Source organism: Clarias gariepinus, chromosome 11 (genome assembly GCF_024256425.1).
Source record: "Clarias gariepinus isolate MV-2021 ecotype Netherlands chromosome 11, CGAR_prim_01v2, whole genome shotgun sequence".
Classification (NCBI taxonomy): domain Eukaryota; kingdom Metazoa; phylum Chordata; class Actinopteri; order Siluriformes; family Clariidae; genus Clarias; species Clarias gariepinus.
In genome coordinates, this window is record NC_071110.1 from 2615201 (window position 1) to 2631366 (window position 16166).

The 16166-nt window shown below is 38.6% G+C and overlaps 2 protein-coding genes across 2 annotated transcripts; both read right to left on the reverse strand.

The window, feature by feature from the left end:
- Positions 1–887: 887 nt before the first annotated feature.
- On the reverse strand, positions 888–4874 carry LOC128533680 (tripartite motif-containing protein 16-like). Its single transcript, XM_053507971.1, has 6 exons — positions 4199–4874; positions 3213–3308; positions 2854–3087; positions 2506–2665; positions 1762–1815; positions 888–1666 (listed from the first exon to the last, which is right to left on the reverse strand). The coding sequence occupies exons 1-6, from the start codon at positions 4772–4774 to the stop codon at positions 1137–1139; spliced, it is 1650 nt and encodes a 549-aa protein (XP_053363946.1). The 5' UTR covers positions 4775–4874; the 3' UTR covers positions 888–1136.
- A 4893-nt stretch (positions 4875–9767) lies between these two features.
- LOC128533682 (tripartite motif-containing protein 16-like) lies at positions 9768–15930 on the reverse strand. Its single transcript, XM_053507972.1, has 6 exons — positions 15308–15930; positions 14036–14131; positions 13677–13910; positions 13332–13488; positions 12791–12841; positions 9768–12525 (listed from the first exon to the last, which is right to left on the reverse strand). Exons 1-6 carry the CDS (start codon positions 15887–15889, stop codon positions 11996–11998), a joined length of 1650 nt encoding a protein of 549 aa, XP_053363947.1. The 5' UTR covers positions 15890–15930; the 3' UTR covers positions 9768–11995.
- Between the last annotated feature and the right edge of the window lie 236 nt (positions 15931–16166).

Below are 16166 nucleotides of genomic sequence, written 5' to 3' on the forward strand. Positions count from 1 at the left end.
CTTTAAGGAACATTATTTGTACCACTGTGTACATTTCAGAGTGTATGAAAAAAAGCACCACCTATACTTATACATGCAAAAAGGGTAAATAAAATTGATTTAAAAATTACTTTTGCATTGAAATTAAAATAATAATGTTTAGTCTATTATTGTTGTTACTTTTATAGATTATAATTAACAAAAATATATATATTACAAAATTATAATTTGTGTAATAATAAGCTGTAAGCTGTAAAAATCTTATACACTTAGTAACAGACCTTATAACATAATTAAGTTCATTTCTTTACTTTTAGCTGAATACATAATCATTTAAAAGAGAAAATGCTCATTTTATTTTTTGGATCCTTCGGTAGAGCTCAGAAGCCCCTCTTTGACTGGTCATAGTCCTCTGCTTCTTCTGCGGTTAGAAAAAAAATAATCAAGCTGTGTTTCTCCTGTGAAGAGGGTGTGAGAAGTGTGATCTTTTCAAAAGTTTGAAGGAAGACCTCCACATTGATTTAGCTTCAACAGCAGACATTGGATTTACTGCAGGGGTTTGGCAGTTGAACACTGGCAACACCACATTGCATCAGGTGAGCTCAGCTGTTGTCGTCTGGAGACCATGGCTCAACTGCTTGAGGAGAGTCTGATGCTGGTCTGCAGGAGGCTAAGAAACTGTTGCAGGGTGACTGAGCTCCTTAATCTGAGTCCGCAGCCCGAATCCTTATCCAGTGTAAAGCACACTGGGTGGGAAAACACAGATTAGGGAAAAGTGCTGTATTTTTTTTTTTTCATAAAGCTGTGGTTGAGTAGACCAGGGGAGTGAGAAGTTTTTGGAAGTTGGTTAAGAGTGCAGGTGATGCAGATCTTTGGCTTTCAATTAAGTCAATGGTTTGGTGAGAGTAGGGTCCAGTCAAGGTCAACCAAGACTAAATGCATGAAAGGTGAGGAGGCAGTCCTGGTTGTATATATATTTATACATACATCGATTAGCTTCCTCTTGTTCCTCTAACATTAATGTCAGTGCAGGTGAAGTGAACAATAGTGAGTGGACCTGTCATTAAAAGTAATACTAAAAGTAATGTTTAGCATCAGTAAGAGAAGCTTCTCAAAACATTACAGTTTTTAATTTACTTAGCAATTTTCCACAAATTCTATTTTGGATCACATAACTTCATAGGGGAATCATAACTCCATATAGAGAACCCAGCATACAGAGGCTGAGTGAATGTGGTGTGCACTGTGTGGAGGAGGCTCATCGTGTCAGGGACGCTGTAGAAGGACAAAGTTCCTGCATTGTGATCTACATACACTCCTATCCTGGAGGACGCTGAACCTTGGAGCTCAGTTATAATGCTATTGTGCCGGAAACAAACAGAGGAAGAAGAACACTCCAGACTCCAAGATTGACTGTTGCGTCCAAACCTACACTCTTTGCCCTCTCCTTTTCTGCTGATCTCTTTGTATGAGACTGATATTTCCACACCAAACCCGCTCCACTCCACCTCCCAGTAACAGCGTCCACGCATACTCTCCTTACACAAGACCTGAGGCCAGGAGTCAAATCTCTCTGGATGATCAGAGTATCCTTGCTGTTTCCTACTGAGAGTTACATCTCTGTTGTTTTTAAATATAAAGAGTTTGCAGTTTGCTGTGTTGGGATCCAGAGTCAGATAATTAAAATCTGAAACAACAAAAGTGTCCTTAGGTTAAATATTAATCACAGAATCCAGTGTGTGTGTGTGTGTGTGTGTGTGTGTGTGTGTGTGTTGCACCCACGCTGTAGAAAATCTTCTCTACTTTTTGGTTTTGAGAGTGGAATCATCAGAACGGCTGCAATTGTAGAAAATAAGAATATGAAAATTATATAAATATAAACAGGTTAAAGCATCAACATGAAATGTCAAATTCTTCACTGGTTTTCGTGTCACATTTTTGTAATTAAATTCTGGCGACTTTTCTCCATAAGGCTGATCTATGTTCATAGTTATGCAAATTTACAAGGCTAATGGTAATACTGTGTGTAGGGAATATTTTATTTCTGGTGTGTTTCATAATGTCTCAATGCATGAGAACAGATTGTTGTCTTTCTTTTACCTTGACACGCTGCACTATCAATAAACACATTCCATAGTATAGTTTGTGTTATGGGTCGTTACTGCTGAAGGCTCGTAAATGCAGAACTACTCCCACGTTTCTGTTCTTCTTCACCTTATCTTTTATAAACATTCCAGACCAGTGTTTACCATGTAAACCCTCCTGCATCCTCCTTTTTGGTGCTTTGTGTGTGTGTGTGTGTGTGTGTGTGTGTGCATATATATATATATATATATATAGTTTCATTGGGAGGTAACATGTCCAGGCGGGACAAGCAGAATACCAAATTCCAAAATACCTACCAAAATTCAAGAAATCCTTACACTCTGACTTTATCCAGTCTTGTTTCTGCTTCTTCCTTATTTTTGTTGGATTAATTTCATGTCTTTCTTCACTGTGATGCAGAACAAATGTTTGTTTCGTTACCTTGTGGACAGATTTTGTTGAATTCCTCCACACAGATTTCCTCGACTTGTTTTTTCAGATCTGAGAGAGATTTCCTCACTTCATCAAATGTGAGATGTTGATTGACAGTGAAGCTGGGTGAGTCCTCACATCCAGGAGAAGCACAGAGAGACGGGAAACTCTACAGAGAGGAAACACATCATAGAGAAGGAGAAAAGTGTAGGAGAGGAACGAATGAATCTCAGACTGAATCAGACCAAAGACACACTTGTGATCTCAGACAGGAACATTTATTGTCGCTGTAATGAGCTTTTAGGAGGAAACTTTGTGAGGAACAGCGCCCTCTGTAGATCAGACAGTGAGTGTTACCTGGAGGAAGTGGATGTGATCGTGTGTGTGTGAAAGCTGCTCCAGCTCAGTGACTCTCCTCTTAAGATCAGCAATCTCCTGCTCCAGTTGCGTCAGGAGTCGTTCAGCTCGACCCAGTTCAGCTTTCTCCTGAGCTCTGATGAGCTCCGTCACCTCTGAATGCTTTTTCTCCATGGAGCTGATCAGCTCAGTAAAGATCCTCTCATTCTCATCTACTGCTCTCTGTGAACGCCTCTGTCAACACACATGCAATCCATTAATCAATCCCTCTATATTGTTTATGTATTGTGTTTGTGTATGTACGGTATGTTTCTGATTGGTCATGTGTGTTTAGGTTTCTCTCTCCATTCTGTCCTTACCTTAATAATGTCCACAGTCTTTTTCAGCTCCTGCACCTTATTCTGCTTCTCCTGGATCCTCTGTTGGGATTTCATCTGCTCCTGCTTTAGTTCATTCTGAGACCAAATAAATTAGACTTGGATAAAATGTTCGAGTTAAAAACAAACATATTCCCTTTAGAAAATATAAGAGGCATCCTGGCTGAGGTGAACACTGACACTGAAATTTAATTCAGGATAAATATTCATAATGAAAAATTGGGTAACCAGAACTAGAGTGTGGTAAAACCAGTGTTTTGGTGTCCCTGTGCACTCAGTTTATAAGTAAAAACATAAGCATGAATGCTTAACGAAAAACAGCGCAGACTGGAGAGACTGTGTTTAAACAGCTGTTCTAACACCAAAATATTTTATCGTACCTTATCGATAAAATAAAAGGCACATTTTACATCTCAATCCCACATGTATCAGTTCACAGTGACTTTGTTTGTCTGTCAGAAAAATAGAGAAAAACAGCATAAATATCTGTAAAATGAAGCTTTATCTACGTACAGTATATTGAAACTGCTTTCAAGGATGTTCCAGCTGTTTTCCCTTTACAAGGTACAAGTTTGAGATGGTGTTATGCAGTGATGATCACATAGAATCAAACCGTACTGCATTAAGATATCTCAGCAATATTGACTTGGGTCAGATAAAGTTCTTACTTCTTACATGTAAACCTTTAGCTTTATACAGAGCTAGTATCTGGTGTGTGTGTAAGCCCAATTAACAGCTTTAACATTGGGCACGGCTTTGTGCTCTGTTGTTTTGTTGTAAACTTAATCATAATGTTGTTGGGTGTTGATGTGTAAAGTATGTTGACTGGTCTGATAGGTTTAACACATCCTTCCCAACAATGCTTTACCTTTTTGTAAGAGATCACAGTAAATGACAGTTATAAGACTAATTTTAACTCAACAGAAACTACATTACTATATATATAGAATTATGTAGTCTGGTCTGACCTGTTTTTCAGTCCTTTCCGTTTTAGTTGAAACAGTATCATGTCCTTTATGGTCGTCTATCGTACACAAGTAACAGATGAAGCTTTGGTCAGTACGACAGTAGATCTCAGTCAGTTTGTCATGCTGAGAGCAGATCTTCTCTTGAAGCTTTGCACAAGGTTCTATTAACTTGTGCTTTTTAAAAGCAGGAGACTGATAGTGAGGTTGAAGATGATCTTCACAATAGGAGGTCCTGCACACCAGACAGGAATTGGCAGCTTTGCGTTTTCTCCCGGTGCAGGAATCACACTCCACATCTCCAGGTCCAGCGTAACAGTGAGCCCTAGAAGCAGCTTCGAGTTTGGACTTCTTCTCCACCACTTCAGCCAGACTCCATAAAACAGGTCTTGAAGTGAAAGTCTCTCTATGCTTGGGGCAGCTGTAGACTCTCCTTCGATCCTGGCAATTCCCGAAGTCATTACTACACACCTTACCGAAATTGTGGCCTCGGGGAGTAGTCACTGGATCACTCAAAGGGTTCAGACACACTGCACAGCTGAACTGATCCTGATTTACTGAAATATTTGCCTCTGCCATTTTCCTACACTCACACACACTTGTTCAGAAAGAAACATTTGAGTTTCGTTTTCTTTTGAAAAAGCTTCCTGGTTCTGTTTATGGTGTAAATTGACAGAGAGAGGTGTGGCTTTAAAAAGACAGGGAGTTCTGTGTTCTGGTAAATGCTCTTCTCTGTGATTTACAGATTTTTATTAATTGAGTTCTGCATAGATTTTTTCATAAATATGACCTAAAACATATAGACAATATTATATGTATTCATTTGTTTATACATATATAATATCAGTTTATTTGAAATGTAATAATTCATTGCCCAATAAAAAAAAAAATCACTATCTGCATTTATCTAAGGAAATGGTTAAGAGGCTTCCACTGGATAATTACTGCAGTGATTAATATGGTTTAACTGGTATCAAGTTATTTAACGCTCACTGATGCAGTGAGGAGCTTCTCATTTCCCATGTCAGAAGACATACGCTGTGGTCGTGGCGAAAACTATACTCTTTTTTTAAAAGGGTCAAATTATCATTGTGCATCAAACAAAGAAAAGAACTAAGGAGACTGCTAATACTTGAACTGGTTAAAAACCTTGAAGAACCTCGAAGAGGTAGAAAATGTGATTGAAAATCATCCCGAATAAGCATGTTGGGAGATCACTCAAACACATGGTTAAGTAAATAAATATGAATAAAAATAAATCATTAATAATAATAATAATAATAATAATAATAATAATAATAATAATAATAAAACATTGAGGCTCATATTTAATAGTGAAAATAATAAGCACACAGTGCGACAAGAACTCAAGAGATTTATCTTATGAAATAGCCTTAAGAAAACCGTGTAACGTTTTGGAAGGTCATGTGGTCTAATGAGTCCAGATTTACCCTGGAATTTAGCAGTAGAAATTATGTATCCAGCATGTCTAGTGCCTGCCAAACAAACCTGTTGGGACAGTGTTATGATCTATGGTTGCTTCTGTTTGTCAGGTCTAGGTTCAGCAATGTAATGTGCCTCTTCCATCAACAGTACATGATCTTCTCAAGTTTAACGTGACTCTGCATGGAAATAAATGTTGTGACATTGCATAGTCTTATGAAAAATAGTTTGTAATGGAAAATGCATGTCATAACCAAAACAAAAGACAGTCCAATGAAATATTAGAGTGTGTGCCCTTTTGTTTGGCCAGGTGTATGATAGTATTTAAAGAATTGAATGCTGATCATTTTTATAAAATAAACTAACAGTTAAGTGTAAGGAGCTCTACAAAACACAAAGCCAAAAAAGAAAAATAAAGAAATTGCAGTTTCTAATTACTGCACAACATTCTGATTTTCCTCATCCCAGAAACGATTAATACACTGCTAGCAGAAATTGTGACCACAGGGAGTAGTCACTGGAACATTCAAGAGATCCAGACAAACTGCACAGCTGAACTGATCCTGATCTACTGAAATACCTGCCTCTGACATTTTTATGGACTGATACACTGACAATGGGAGAGAGAGAGAAAGAGGGCGGGAAAATGCAGCTTATCTAAAAGAAGTTTCGTTTTCTCAGAAAGTAGCTGGTTGTGTGTGTGTACAGTGTGTAAGAGAGCTTGGGCGTGGCTTTAAAACAGGAGATTTTAGATTAAATGAAATCAAACTTTAGATTAAATGAAATCAAATTCTCTGTAAAAAAATTTGTTTCAATACTACATACTGAAAATAAAACATATTTTGCCACAGAAGCATTTAAACTGTATCTGAGTCAAAGAGAAATAATAAAAAAAAAAATGGTATGAAGAAATTGGAGGACAAAAAAGGCAGAATTAAAAAGCAGATGCATAAGGGTAAAACTAAACAAATTAAACAAGCCAAAATAAAATAGAACCCCACTCCGCTGGCTTCACACCTGTGTGAAAACACTGCAATGTGCAAATTATTTAAAATTTTTGCTTTAGAATTGCAAAAGTAAAGTACCCAAGGATGTTTTTTTTTTTAATCAACTGTGTATACAATAAAGATATGTCATATATTATCATACAGTACACACAGGTGTCCCTAGTTGATTAACATGGCTTACATTTTATAAATGTGTAATGAATTTATTAAAATTAACCTGGCAAATGGCAGACTTACTTTACATTCTGTGTAAATGTCATTATCAGTAAAGAACTAAAATATAACATACAGAATATTTATTTTAATCAAGAAGTGAAGCAGTGAGATAATGTTTGTGTTCAGTGATTTTTGTCTACGATTATCATTAAAGACCAAACCTATTTTTGATTATACATTTGTATATACAGTAATGTTCAACTTTTTTTCATGGCCAGCCCAATTAAGCCCACAATAAATATAGATTTTAATAAAGACATAATTTTCCACAATTTCTCCCACACATGCTCTAAGCCCGCGAATGTTTAAGTGTCCAGTGTGTTGGAGAAACGTGCAGGACATCGCCAGGCCTCGGTGTCAAGAAACACTTTACCAAAGTGTTATTCATCATTCATCCAGACCTTTAGGTGGCGGTAGTGTACCACCTACTTTGCCTGCCGCAGATCTAATAGAAAAGAAGACCAAGAAGAAGAAAGAGTGGACAGTGAAGATCGCTTTCTAAATTAAGTGCGTAGTTATTACTGACAAGGAGTCAAAATGGAAGTCAAAACTACAGCGTCTGTAATAGAAAAACATGTAGTATAATTTAAATAAAATTACACAGCTTACGTTTGTTCTTACACTGCAAAAGGAATTCAGACGCTACCTGTGGTTTAGCATGTGGATTAGCATGTCTGGGTGACTAACATTGGTGATGTTGAAAGTTGTTGTGGTTGTTTGTTTGTTTGTTTGTTTGCTTGTTTATCATTTAATGGTAAAAATCAGTCAGCTGGTTACGGTGTTATTATTAGGCTGGTCCTGAGTTAACCCTTAGGGGTCTAAGGCATTTTTGAAGACCTGCAGTGATTCAGTGCTCTTCTTAAATTTGTGTAAATTTCAAATATTCTACTACTACCAATATAGTAGTTAATACATTTTTCATTTATTTATGTAGAGCACAAACTGGGCTTTCATAATGTGGCTGATATAAAAATGTCATAATGACACAAGATTCATGTGCAACTTTTAAACTTATGTCAAATTGCAGATACAAAAAAATCCAATTGCAAACTTTAGCAGAAAAGAAGAGAAAAAAGATAATAAATCTGGCAGATAGTTTTGAACACAGAAATGAGTTCATGAAAATGTTGGGTGTGTGTCCATAGGAAACAACTCAATTATACAGAAACACTCAGAAAAACCTGTAATTTAAGGGCAAAGTGTAAACTGATGTGCCTAACTATTTCAGAGCCTCTGTTTCACTAAATAATCTATTACTTATCATAAGTATGTAAGACACCTGGATCAGGTAACATCAGGTTTCACCTAGGGCTCCTATTGTCTCAGCTGTTACACCTACACACTCAGACTCCTCACACAAACCGGGCTTCTTCTGATATAAAAATAAAGCATGGTTTTTAAAACATTAATTGAAATACAATTAATATGTACACACACACAAAAAACTACACAGCAAAAATATGTTATAGTATATTATGACTGAAATAAGGTGCCTCATATCAGCACACGTTTTGCGCAGCACCACAAAGGCAGCGTTTTTTTGGCGAGTATAAATCTGTGTTTGTTGTATTTCTACGTTATTATGTGAAGAATCTCTTATTCAATTCAATTTTATTTGTATAGCGCTTTTAACATTTGTCATTGTCGCAAGCAGCTTTACACAATCAAAAGAATCATTTAAGTTTGTATGGAATGTGAGTGTGTATGAATCAGAATGGTCAGTTTGTCCCTGGTGAGCAAGCCGAGGGCGACAGTGGCAAGAAAAAACTTCCTGAGATGGTAATAGGAAGAAACCTTGAGAGGAACCAGACTCAACAGGGAACCCATCCTCATCTGGGTGAAACAGAGCGCAGGAATTGATCTGCATTCGTAGGTGTGTTAGGTGGCCGGCAGTTCAGCATAACAGTTGATGTTAGTTAATATGGAGTCCAGTTAGTTATTGGAGGCTCAGGTGCTTGTTAAAGTAGGATTGATCTCCTATTCTCCTCTCTGATAAGAAATTCCACTCCTGAGTTATCGAGCAACTGCAGCCATGTCAAGTCCTTAGAGAAACAGCTGTCAACATCAGTCGAAGCCAGAACCGTCTTCATGGTTTACGCCAGACACCAGACGCATCCCGGAGAGACACACGAGACAGATCCATGTGACGAGATCTCCAACCAGAAGTGGGGCACAAGGATGAGTCAGACCGGTCCAGAGGGCAGAGGAAGACTGGATCACTGGCAGCTCAGGAACGACATGTGTAGCTCGACAGAGAGAGGGAAGAGAGAGAAGAGGAGAGGGAAGAGCAAAAAAGGAGAGATAACAGTTAGGTCTGGTCACAGTCACATAATGTATAAAGTGAATGTATATTTAGTGCAGAGTGCAAGCAGAAGCTTCGGCAGGACTAAATATAACAGCATAACTAAAAGGGAGAGCCAGAAGGAAACACAGACATGAGGGCTCCCTGAGATGTAAAGCAACCAATCACCTCACCGTCAGCAAACTTGAGTGATCAATGAGAGTGAGGAGGACAGCATCTAAACGTATTACTCTATGTCCATGAGTCTCCCAGATCTGCTCCTTTACCTATGGCAAATCTATTTATTAAAATGCTTGATTAAATAAATAGGTTTTTAGCCTGGACTTAAACACTGAGACTGTGTCTGAGTCCTGAACACTATTTGGAAGACTATTCCATAATTTTGGAGCTTTGTAAGAAAAAGCTCTGCCCCCAGCTGTAGTTTTCATAATACGCGGTACTGACAAGTAGCCTGCATCCTTTGATCGAAGTAGGCGTGGCGGATCGTAAGACACTAGCAGTTCACTCAGGTACTGCGGCGCGAGACCATTTAATGCTTTATATGTCAAGAGAAGTATTTTAAAATCAATGAAATTTCACAGGGAGCCAATGAAGTGAAGATAAGATAGGGGTGATGAACAACCAGACAGTAAGGCGTTACAATAGTCCAACCTAGAGGTGATAAAAGAATAAACTAATTTCCCTGCATCGTTTAGCGACAATATATTTCTTATCTTGGCAATATTTCTAAGGTCAAAGAATGCTATCCTGCTAATATTATCTACATGTGCTTTAAATAAGAGGCTGGAATCAATAGTTACACCAAGGTCTTTCAGTGTTGCACTTAATGGAACAGAAAGGCCATATAAAGTTACATTGTGATCTAAAATCCTGCTTCCAGCTGCATGCGGTCATATGTCTTATCAGGATTAAGCAGAAGGAAATTAATTAACATCCAATCTCTTATATCCTTTACGCATTGCTCTACTTTGGCAGGCTGGTTTTTCTCATCTAGTTTTGCTAAGACATATAACTGTGTGTCATTTACTACTTTAACAAGTGCTGTCTCTGTCTTACAGTATGAATCTATATATCGGCACGCACGCATGTTCATCTACCTTTGATCAAAACTTTGCAAAGTGAAAGAGAATGTGCGAAAAAGGTAAAAGTAACTTGTCAAACCACACTGGTTAAAAAAATAGTAATGTTAAATAGTAAGTTAATGTTAGGTTAGATGGGAATAATCTTGCCCTGATGTTAATTTCAGAAAATGCAAAACATGCTTCAAATTTAAAAATACATAAAGAAAAATTGCCAATATCACCATGTCACTCATGTTAATGATATATGTATGTAAACACCTGACAGTAAAAATAATAATAATAATAATAATAATAATAATAACAAAAGAGGCATTTATTTCAAAGCAGGCTTTTGATTTTGCAGAATAACAGAAAACATGAGATTAAATACTTTTATTTCTCCATATACTCCCCTGCTACACTAATGCACTTATCCCAGCATTTTGCTAGCGCTTGATAGCATCAGGGTAGAAAGTTTTCTCAGTATGCTGGGGATATAATCGGACTGCCTGCTTTACATTTTAAACGCTGGCCACCCAGAAACTCCTTTAATGGTGCAAATGTAGAAACGACTTAAAGTGAGGTCAGGACTGTATGGGGGATGTGCAAATGACTCCTGTAATGTTTAAGTGGTGTTGATAAATTATTGTGTGTACTGTTCCCACAGATGGATCTCTTTCGCAAGTTCATGACAAGTTATCCATTGATTTTCCAGGATTAGGCATTCCACTCGCTTGTTTACAGAAAACACCTACAGGGGGCTCGAAGCCACCTCAACAGGTATTGTTATTCATGGGAGTACGGCCATCTTTAATACATTTGCACCGTTCAAATGTTTTACTTTGCACAAGAGTCTCATTACGGTTCTGTGGTTGAAGTCTTCTTAAAATGTCAATCGCTTTTATGCCTCCATTCACCAAAAATTTTACACAAGTTCCAATTCCACATAAATACCTCTTTTATTATTATTATTTTTAATGATAATAATAATAATGTATTACAATTTGTGCACACAGCTCAAGGGGAAATGACTATGACATGTGTAATGTTTTCGACCCTTGTGAACAGGTGGCACCACAGACACGGACACAAGACGAGGTCTTACGGCGAAACGGGTAATTTTATATAAAAAGAAAATGGGGAAGGAAAGGATTAAAGGAAAGCGGAAGGGAAAAAGGAAAGGGATGTGAAGGTGTGCACCTGCAGGTCCGGTGGCAGTGCCCAACAGGCATGCGGGCACACAGCTGGCACAAGGCGGTGCTGGGCAAAGTGGCAGAGTGGAGCACTCGGAGGTAGCGCTCCAGCACAACTCATGATGATGACCTCTTCCGCTGACACGAGCCAAGACCGGCCTTTTCCTTTTGGCAGTGGGGATACGAAAGCAGGTTCTGTGCGGGAGGTGCCTCGGGAGCTCGAGCAGCTATTATCCAATAGCCGTCCTCTCGCGGAGATCGAAGGGGAAAGCATTCTGGTCTTGCCTTAAAAGTTTCTGGGGCATGTAACATCGCTCCTCTCTAGTACCACTCTCTTATACTCCACCGTGTGACTTCTTACGGTGTTACCTGACTAAACTCCGCGCTTCGCTTTTGTACAATGGAGAAAGCTCGAGTCTATTGATGTTGATTATCGCCAGCCGGCCGACCTAGCGGCCCCGTTCGCCCTCTTTGCGCACCTGCAGAAGGGGTGGCCATCTACGTAGGGAGACTATGGAGTGAGCAAGGAGCGAGAACAGGTTGAGCCCATCACAGGCACAAGCCTTGACACATCTTTATTACAATACATTTGTGTCACATAACCTTACAGATGAGTTTTTAGCCATACAGAACCCAGCGTACAGAGGCTGAGTGAATGTGGTGTGGACTCTGTGGAGGAGCCTCATTGTGTCACAGATACTGTAGAAGGACAGAGTTCCTGCGTTGTGATCCACATACACTCCTATTCTAGAGGTCATTGGACCTTGGATATCGGTTTTGATTTTGTTGTGCCAGAAACAGACAAAGGAAGACGAACACAGCAGAGTCCAAGACTGACTGTTGAATCCAAGCAAACACTCATGACCCGTTCCTTTCCTGCTGATCTCTTTATATGCAACTGATATGGATACAACCCCGCTCCACTCCACCTCCCAGTAACAGCGTCCACACACACTCTCCTTACACAACACCTGTTCCCAGTAGTTAAATCTCTCTGGTTGATCAGAGTATTGCTGGTGTGTTTCACTGCGTGTCACTGATCTGTTCTTCTCAGACAGAATGAGTTGATGATGTGCTGTGGTGGGATCCAGAGTCAGATAACAGAAATCTAAAATTAATAAAATGTCCACAGGTTAGATATTAATGGGATGTAGTAGCTCAGTGATGTTGGACTACTGATGCGAAGGGTTTAAGTTTAAATCACAGTAGCTGGGCCTGTAAACAAAGCCCCTTAGCTCTCAACTGATCAGGTGTCTGAATGATATAAATGTAAGTCATACTGGATAAGGGCATAATATCTGGTAAAAATGAATCAGATTTAGATGTAAAACACAAACATGTTTAGACAAAGTGTTAGGGGGTGTTTTACTTACACTGCAGAAACTCCTCTCTGTTTTTTGGCTGTAATATCTGAAATGCTGCAACTGGGGAAAATGATAGAGACAAAAATATGAAATTGAAACAGTTTAAAACCTTGTAAGCTCAGATGGACACATCAATTAGACGCCAACTTGGTGGATCAGTCTTCCAATTTTGAATTTAAGATATCACCTGCATTTCTATTTCAATTAAATGTAATATTTAGATTTATCATTTCTGTTGACTTTGTCTGGTAAATTTAGCTTGATGTAATTTACAATGTTTATACTCTTAAAGACTGAGCAAAAATGGTTTGTGTGTTAAAACCCTACTGCTATAATTGGTTATTAAAAGTCACATGATGAGTTACATGAGCAAGTGGAGGAAGAGCCTGAAAAATGGAAGACATGTGTGATGTAATGTGCAAAATATTTAACAGCGAACAATTTTCATTTAAAGCCAGCCTGACATCTGAAGTATAATTGTTCATTTTTATTGGATGGATTTTATGGCGCTCTGTACTGTGATGCAGGACAGAAATGTTTGCTTCTTTACCTTGTGGATGGATTATGTTAAATTCCTCCTCACATATTTCCCCGACTCGTTTTTTCAGATCTGAGAGAGATTTCTTCACTCCATCAAATGTGTGATGTAGATTGACAGTGTACAGTGAGTCCTCACATCCAGGAGAAACACAGAGAGACGGGAAACTCTACAGAGAGGAAACACATCATAGAGAAGGAGAAAAGTGTAGGAGAGGAACGAATGAATCTCAGACTGAATCAGACCAAAGACACACTTGTGATCTCAGACAGGAACATTTATTGTTGCTGTAATGAGCTTTTAGGAGGAAACTTTGTGAGGAACAGCGCCCTCTGTAGATCAGACAGTGAGTGTTACCTGGAGGAAGTGGATGTCATCGTGTGTGTGTGAAAGCTGCTCCAGCTCAGTGACTCTCCTCTTAAGATCAGCAATCTCCTGCTCCAGTTGCGTCAGGAGTCGTTCAGCTCGACTCAGTTCAGCTTTCTCCTGAGCTCTGATCAGCTCCGTCACCTCCGAGCGCTTTTTCTCCATAAGGCTGATCAGCTCAGTAAAGATCCTCTCATTGTCGTCTACTGCTGCCTGTGAACGCATCTGTCAACACACATGCAATCCATTAATCAATCTCTCTATATTGTTCGTATATTGTGTTTGTGTATGTACGGTATGTTTCTGATTGGTCATGTGTGTTTAGGTTTCTCTCTCCATTCTGTCCTCACCTTAATAGTGTCCACAGTCTTTTTCAGCTCCTGCACCTTATTCTGCTTCTCCTGGATCCTCTGTTGGGATTTCGTCTGCTCCTGCTTTAGTTTATTCTGAGACCAAATAAATTAGACTTAAATAAAATGTTTAATTAAAAAACAAACATATTTCCTTTAGGAGTAAAAAAAAATATATATATAAGGGGAATCCTGGCTGAGGTGGCTCTGAGCCCACTGCAGTCGTTCCCTTAAACATTCATTGAGTGAAACGCCTAGGCCTTGAAGGCTGACAGATAACTTGTCGGTAACTTTAGGAAGAGAAACATCTGTTTGTGGAAACTATACACACAATCATTTACCAACACCACTTGCACAGTGCAGGAACTCTGCTAGGAGTTATTGCCATTTATTGTTATCCCCCCTACAGTCCTGACCTCACGCCAGCCATTTTCACATGTTTGGGGACTTACAGGACTTCATAGAGGCCAGAATTTTAGATCTGAAGCAGATTATGACTCTGGCATACTGAGAAATCTTTCTACCTTAATGGTATCCAAGTACTAGTGAAACACTGGGATAAGTGCATTAGTGTAGCAGGGGATTATATAGAGAGTTTTTATTGTCAGAACTGTGTCCTGTTATTCTGCACAATTAAAAGTCCTACTTTCGGGTTATTTGTTAGGTGCTAAACAATGTTTCCTAAACAAAATGAGCTTTATCATTACCAACAATCATATCTTTAAAAATAATAATAACTTAAAAAGATACATACATGTATTTCAGACTGACCCGGCACTGAAATTTAATTCATTTTAGGATAAATATTCATTATGAAAAGTTGGGTAACCAGAGCTAGTCTGTGGTAAAAACAGTGTTTTGGTGTCCCTGTGCATCCAGTTAATGAGTAAAAACCGTACTGCATTTAAATATTTCAGCAATATTGACTGGGTTCAGATAAAGTTCTTACTTTTTACTTGTAAACCTTTAGCTTTATACAGAGCTATGAAATATCTGGTGTGTGTGTAAGCCCAATTAACGGAAAAAAACCTGTTTCAAATGAAATAATTATTTAAACATTGACACTTTAACACCATCACGCAGCTTTAACATTGTGCACGGCTTTGTGCTCTGTTGTTTTGTTGTAAATTCAATCATAATGTTGTTGGGTGTTGATGTGTACAATGTGCTTGACCTTTTCGTAAAGAAGCACAGTAAATGCCAGTTATAACACCAATTAAATTAACTCAACAGAAACTACGTTATCTATAGAATTATGTAGTCTTGTCTGACCTGTTTTTCAGTCCTTTCCGCTTTAGTTGAAACAGTATCATGACCTTTATGGTCGTCTATCGTACACAAGTAACAGATGAAGCTCTGGTCAGTACGACAGTAGATCTCAGTCAGTTTGTCATGCTGAGAGCAGATCTTCTCTTGAAGCTTTGCACAAGGTTCTATTAACTTGTGCTTTTTAAAAGCAGGAGACTGATAGTGAGGTTGAAGATGATCTTCACAATAGGAGGTCCTGCACACCAGACAGGAATTGGCAGCTTTGCGTTTTCTTCCAGTGCAGGAATCACACTCCACATCTCCAGGTCCAGCGTAACAGTGAGCCCTAGAAGCAGCTTCGAGTTTAGACTTCTTCAGCTTTTCCACCACTTCAGCCAGCCTGCGTTGAACAGGTCTAGAAGTGAAAGTTTCTCTATGCTTGGGGCAGCTGTAGACTCTCCTTTGATCCTTGCAATTCCCGAAGTAATTACTACACACCTTACCGAAATTGTGGCCACGGGGGGTAGTCACTGGATCCCTTAAAGGGTTCAGACACACTGCACAGCTGAACTGATCCTGATTTACTGAAATATTTGCCTTAGCCATTTTCCTACACTCTCACACACTTGTTCAGAAAGAAACATTTGAGTTTCGTTTTCTTTTGAAAAAGCTCCCTGGTTCTGTTTATGGTGTAAATTGACAGAGAGAGGTGTGGCTTTAAAAAGACAGGCTTTGACATGTAGAGAATTATTTTCTATAAATGCTCTTTTTATTAATTGAGTTCTACAGACTATTACTCAAGTAACTTCTTTCTACTGAAAGAAAGGAGACAAAAATATTATATGTTTTCATTTGTTTATACATATATAATTTCAGTTTATTT

Coding starts and splice junctions, on each gene's coding strand:
- LOC128533680 (XM_053507971.1), bottom strand. CDS start 4,774: ATGGCAGAGGCAAATATTTCAGTAAATCAGGATCAGTTCAGCTGTGCA. Junction 3,088..3,212: donor AGACTGTGGACATTATTAAG/GTAAGGACAGAA, acceptor GTGTGTTGACAG/AGGCGTTCACAGAGAGCAGT. Junction 2,666..2,853: donor ATCACATCCACTTCCTCCAG/GTAACACTCACT, acceptor TCCTCTCTGTAG/AGTTTCCCGTCTCTCTGTGC.
- LOC128533682 (XM_053507972.1), bottom strand. CDS start 15,889: ATGGCTAAGGCAAATATTTCAGTAAATCAGGATCAGTTCAGCTGTGCA. Junction 14,132..15,307: donor CGGAAAGGACTGAAAAACAG/GTCAGACAAGAC, acceptor ATTTGGTCTCAG/AATAAACTAAAGCAGGAGCA. Junction 13,489..13,676: donor ATGACATCCACTTCCTCCAG/GTAACACTCACT, acceptor TCCTCTCTGTAG/AGTTTCCCGTCTCTCTGTGT.